This window comes from Arachis hypogaea, chromosome 11 (assembly GCF_003086295.3).
Source record: "Arachis hypogaea cultivar Tifrunner chromosome 11, arahy.Tifrunner.gnm2.J5K5, whole genome shotgun sequence".
Taxonomy (NCBI): Eukaryota; Viridiplantae; Streptophyta; class Magnoliopsida; order Fabales; family Fabaceae; genus Arachis; species Arachis hypogaea.
This window is the reverse complement of record NC_092046.1, coordinates 141,056,698-141,062,994: the sequence shown is the minus strand read 5'-3', so window position 1 is coordinate 141,062,994 and position 6,297 is coordinate 141,056,698. Positions and strand designations below refer to the sequence as shown.

Sequence of the window (6,297 nt, the reverse complement as noted above, 5' to 3'; positions counted from 1 at the left end):
AAATGCGAATATTATATCAAATTAGAATAGAGCTCATCGAAACGAGAATTTTGACACTAATTTTGAAAAAAACGATCCAAAATTGAACTAAATGAGCCGAACTGGTTGAACCGGACCCGAATCGGGCTGTCGGTCCAACCGGACCAACACATTAAAAGAGCCCGAAAGCCCCTTTCTTCTTCATTTCACCTGCAGTAGCGTGAAATGCTTCCAGGGAAGAGAGAAAGCTCCCGAAACCCTTACGTTAACTTTTAACTCCCGTAACTTTTCCGTCTGAGCTCCGATGGCCGCACCGTTTGCGGCCACGCGTTCACCGCGTCGAGCTCTACGTTTCTACTAGAAAAATTTCATAGGTAACTCGTTATTTTACATTCAGCCTTCATTTCCCCCAATTTTTGAATTTTAAGAAGAAAAGTTGAATTTCTTTGATTTCTGATGTTTTAGGATCCAATTAGCTTGAGAAAAATGTTCACTCTTGCTTATGTGAAGCTTGGGTAAGGTGAGGATATGATAATTCCATTTTAATTTCATTGAATTTGAGCTTTGAGCATTAAATTGGATATATATGTGTTATGAATGTGTATTAGGTTGTAAATAAATAATTGGAGTTTGAAATTGTGAATACTGAAACTTGGAGGAAGCCGATTAGTTGAATTTTGAAGGGCTACCTTGGTTTTGAATAAATAGCTTTGGTCGTTACGTGAAAATCGGCCAAGGTATGGTTTAGGTTTCTTGCATTTAATATATAATGTTCTGTGAAAACTTAGGCTACATGACCATAGGATAAGCTGAATTTGTAACGGAATGGTATGGTGCTTAGTATACTTGATATTTATGATGTGGTTTGATTGTGTAATAGAGATGGTTGTTGTGTGAACATTTTAATGAGATATGGCTAAGTTGATGATCTTATAGGTTATATGCATAATGGTTGAAGGCTTGATGGTATATATATATATATATATAGTATTGATGGTTGGTGGTTGATGAATGGTGTAAGTATTGTTGAATTTGTTATTGACATGAGTTGTTGGAGTTGGCAAGGTTAGAAAGGAATGGAATGGAAGTTTGGAATGTAAATGAGTTTTAAGAGGTTTTGCAAAATTGATTTTTGGCCGAACTTCGGTGAGGTATAACTTAGCCTTCGGACCCTCAATTTGCTTCTAACTTATTTTGAAATGAAAATTGGGTTCGTAATGTTTATGCCACTCGAAGAACGGGTGAAAAATGTTGTAAAACGAAGAAGTTATAAGGATTGGAAGATTGTAATATAAACTGCCCTGTTTTCAGGTTCCTGCCACTGCTGCATCACTACTGCATCTGCCTCATATTTTTTTAAAGGACGTACGCCCATGCGTACGCGTGACGCGTACGCGTGGAGTGGATTTTCGGCGATGCGTACGTGACGAGTCCCACGGGTGCGCGTAAGGAGTAAACAGGCATGTCCACGCGCACGCGTGACAAGAAGTTTACACCCACGCACACGCATGACAAAGGGACGCGCGCGCGAGCTGCAGTTTTACATTTCCACGCGCACGCGTGAGTCACGCGTACGCGTGGATCCTATTTCAGGAAACATGATTTTTAATGTTTTAAACTAAATTTGAAACCTCTAAACATCTATTTCCATTCCTTTAGTCATGAATATTTAGTGTTAAACTTAATAATCAGATGAAGCTAGGAAATGAGGATAACTTGAAGGTGAAGTAAAGTTGAAAAGTGATGAATTGTTTATGATATGTTATGGATGAGTCATATATGATATTTGATTGGATGTTCTGATGAAAGATTATGTATGAAATTTGGCTTGAATGATTTAATGATCTGAGATACGAGATTCCCTGGATAAAGTGTCGTGGCTTGCCACCACGTGTACCAGGTTGGAAAACTCGACACTCTGTTGATCCTACGACGTAAGTGTGACTGGGCACTATATAAATTCCCGGGAATGTTACCCCCATTGAGCAATACTAATTATTTGAGATAAAGTTATGCATAGACTCTTGGGAATACACGTCGGGGGACAGTCTAAGTACAATTCAGACTTGTCGGGTTGGCTAGATAACCGACAGATGAGCCTCATTAGCCATAAGACAGGCATGCATCATATGCATAATACTTGAATTACTTGCTTGCACTTTAATTGGGTGTGCCTATATGTACCTGCCATGTTAAATATGTATTTGTTACCTGTAGTAATTGTAATCTTCTTGTGCTTGTCTTTATCTGTTTATTTGTCTGTGAAAATGCATGATGGAGTTAGAGGTATGGAGGAATGACAGTATGGGACTTAGATTTAAAGTTAAGTTAAGTTAGGTTTAAATATTCTTAGAAAACCACCTTTTATGGCTTCTGTTTAATACTTTAAGCTCTATAATCTGAGTGTCGGCGTTCTAGGATTGCCTCTGGCATTCCCAGGACCTTATATATTATGTGTGTGACACATTTACCATACTGAGAACCTTCGGTTCTCATTCCATACTATGTTGTTATTTTTCAGATGCAGGTCGAGAGGCATCTCGTTAGGCGTCTAGACTCTTGAAGCGGAGTGGTTACTGGGTTATTTTGTTATGCTATATATATATATATATACACTTAGCTTTCTCTCCACATAACTTATTCTTTTTTATCCTCTTAGAGGTTTATGGAGAGGCAGGATTGTGTATATATACTTGTGGGTTTTGGATATGTGTGTATATATGTGTAAATATTCTCCGACCAGACTTGACTTCGCAGGCTGAGTTAGGAGCTTGTTATTTTGTATCCTTGGTACTCTATTCCTACTTCTATTATCTTATGTTTAGTAGTTATGGTTTTTCTTAGCACACAAGTTAACTCGTTCCTTGAGCGTTGCGCTTTTATTTCGCGATTTTTATTTCCCCTATTGTTTAAGGTTCCTAGCATATTATAATTCTTCTGCTATTATATGTACTCATTTTATTTTAAAGGTCGTAATACCACACCATCTTCGTTTTACGACTTAAGCATAAAGTTTAGTGTGGTAGGGTGTTACACAAGTGATGAACTATGAGGTGGCCACATGAACAATGACAGTTGGATCTGGGTCTCCTAAGAGAGCTTGTAGCTCCCTCATTAACCATGGCTCAATTCGTTGTAGAATGTCTCTTTTAACAGCATTTCTTGTTCCATTCTAAAAATTTACAGATTGAATGACTCATATTGAGGGTTTAAATAGAAATAGGATAATTGGTTACAGATTATTGTTGCAACTAAGAATTGAAAATGAGAAAGAAGAAAAAGACAAGTATACCCCGATGGAAAGGAACAAGTTGCATGGATCGCAGCCTTTGCATCCTCGCTCAAGACAACTTAGGGTTGCATAATCAGGTTGCAACCTTTGATTGTATTGCTACAAAACCCAAATTCCCAAATCATATCAACCAATCTTCCAACACACTCAATTAAATTATTGTTTACATACCTAGCACGCCATTGAAGCTTCCTCTGAGCAACAACATCTGTACTCACAAGTCCAGCACGCCCAAACGATCTTCTCTGGGGCAATGCCCTCCTTCGTCTATTATTCACCACTACCCTCGCCCCTACCAAACAAATAAGAAACCCTAAATCCTTATATTTTCATCACTAAATACAAATTACAAGCTAAACAAAACACAACCACTAATGCTATAGTTATAGGCAACACTCTACTTATTCTAACTTTATTCCTGAGTTTTTGCATTTTCCTTGGAATCATGGAAAAGCTTTCATGACTCTCCCTTTTAACTACAGTGATTGTCAACCCATCTTATTTCTTTTAGTTAACGATCTTGCAAGACCTTCCTAACCTTCTTCAATCTCATCCACCCACATAAAATATTTGCAGTCTCTTATTTGAAAAATCAAAATACCCACACTCATCCAACTGTCAATGAAAATTAAAAAAAAAGGAACCGTCACACAAAAAAAGAGAAAAAAAGAAAAACGCTAAGCTATTACTTTTCAGAGAGGACATCAGATGAACCATTTATTTGAGTTTGTTACTATGCCAGATTCTATTAACGCAACCTCCAGTCCACATATGAATTTCCCGTAAAGCTTCTTTTCCTTCTTCTCTAAATTCGAAGCATTGCTGCAATTTACAATGTTAAATCTGCGCAGAGATATGACCATGGGTTAGGGAATTTTTTTTTGTCAGTGTTTGTATTTGAGAAAGAAACGAAATGAAATGATTTCAATTTCTGGATTAGTGTAAACAATTGAGAAGAAAGAAAGAAGAAAGGCATATTAAGGTTTCAATTTTTGTAGAAATATACATTGAATTACACGTAAATAAGTTTAGAGTGATTTTGTTACCACATAGATTTAGATATTAACAGACTAAATTTGTAACCAACAATCAAAGTACTTTTAACACACGAAGATCATTTTTCATTATTATAGGGTAAGTTTTTTTTTTTCTATAAATATATTTGTTAATATTTATATTTTTTATGAGTATAAATGATCATTTACTTAAACTAATTGGTTTTAACAGTCACCAAAAAAAAAAAAACTAATTGATTTTAACTATTATTTAATTATTAATATTTAAAAATATAAAATAAAATACGTTGATGGATTATTAAATTAAGATTAATCTAACATTTCTTTTTTAACTATTAGATCGAGTTCGTCGTAATAATTCGTTTTTCTTCTCATCCTGAATCCGAAACTTAGGGTTCATCCCTTCTCCCATTTTACTCACTCGTCGATCTGTCAAAAAATTGAAGACTGATGAGGGGATCTTATAACAAAAACCTGTTCTTGTACCACCTCACTGTCATCACAAGAACATCATCACCCTCATTTCTGATCCCTTCACCATCTTCCCTATTCCGTGCTCCCAATTACACCACAGTCACAGAAACCCTGGAAAAACAATCCTTTACGGTGAATTACCTCGTCAACAATTGTGGGCTCCTCCCAGATTCGGCTCTTAAAGCTTCAAAATACGTACTTTTTAAGACTCCAGAGAAACCCGACTCAGTCATCGCACTCTTCAGGAGCTTCGGTTTCTCAGATTTGCAAATTCACAATGTCATTCGGAAAAAACCCCGGATTCTCGTCAGCAAACCCAAAGAGACCATCTTGCCCAAGCTCGAGTTCCTCATCTCCAAAGGTGCTTCAAAATCACAACTTGTCCGCATCATCGATCTCAACCCTCTAATCTTGCAAAGAAGCTTAGAGAAACACCTAATCCCCACTTTCGATTTGTTGAACAATTTCATTCTTTCTGAAGAAAGGACCATTGCTTCTATTTTACGCTCTGTCCAAATTTTAACTTCTTCAACGTCGCATCGGAATATTAACTTGCTGGTAGATTTAGGTGTCCGTGAGAGAAGCTTGGCAAGGCTACTTCGCCAATGGCCTTGGTTGCTTCTGGTCAATTCTAAAGACCTTAAGAGTATGGTAGATGAAGTCATTAAAATGGGGGTTGATCCCGCCAAGGCTAATTTTGTTCCTGCATTGTATGCTAAGCTGCTTCCAAAGTCCATGTGGGATAGGAAAGTTGAGTTGTACAAGAGGTTTGGATTAACTGATGACAACATTCGTGAGGCTTTTGTGAAGCACCCTTTCTGTATGCTGAAATCTGTGCAGAAAATTGAGGCCTGCATCGAATTCTTTGTCAAAGAACTCGGTTGGAAGCCTCTTGATGTCACCAATTATCCGGTTCTTCTCTCGCTGAATTTGGAGAAAAGGGTTGTTCCCAGGGCTGCTGTCTTGAAGATTCTTATGGCCAATGGTGCCATTAAGAGTTGTAAGCATTTGTTAGCATATACTGTTTCGGAAGAGATGTTCTTTAAGAGTTATGTGAATCGTGGTAAGGATCAAGCACCGGAGTTATTGAAGCTGTATCGGGAGAAAATGAATCTTCCAGTAATGGATAGTAAATTGATGTCTTGAGCTTTGTGGATACCTTTTTGAATTTCAGTCTACTTTTCTGAGGTTTCATTTGATAATTTGCATTCATTTTGCCATGAACTGGTCTTCCGATGAATCAGGCAGTAATATCTGTCAGCCTAAGAGACTTAGTAGTTAGTTTTAGTGAACTGGGGTTAAATGTGTGTGAGATGTGATGCTTTCAGGGTATTCTCTGGGAATGCTTCTAATCCAGCATGCTGAGCTGCCATCTTTTTAATATTTTTTGCAACTGCACAATGTCTAAGAACCTTGTGGTGATTAGGGAGAACTGTAGATTGTAGTTCACAATTTTATCTTTCATTGTTTTTCAGGGGAAGATGAATATAATTCTCTCCACATTTGTCTGTAATTTTGGAACATGATGTGATGCCG

General features: G+C 37.3%; 1 protein-coding gene and 1 long non-coding RNA gene across 2 annotated transcripts; both read left to right on the top strand.

Annotated features, from left to right (window-relative positions):
- The first annotated feature begins 181 nt into the window (after positions 1 to 181).
- LOC140175982 (uncharacterized) lies at positions 182 to 2,806 on the top strand. The gene is made up of 3 exons (XR_011867113.1): positions 182 to 353; positions 445 to 499; positions 2,501 to 2,806. It is a non-coding gene; the product is annotated as an uncharacterized lncRNA (long non-coding RNA).
- Positions 2,807 to 4,737: 1,931 nt separating this feature from the next.
- LOC140176251 (transcription termination factor MTERF15, mitochondrial-like) lies at positions 4,738 to 5,907 on the top strand. The gene has a single exon (XM_072206191.1). The coding sequence runs from the start codon at positions 4,738 to 4,740 to the stop codon at positions 5,905 to 5,907; it is 1,170 nt and encodes a 389-aa protein (XP_072062292.1).
- The last annotated feature ends 390 nt before the right edge of the window (positions 5,908 to 6,297 follow it).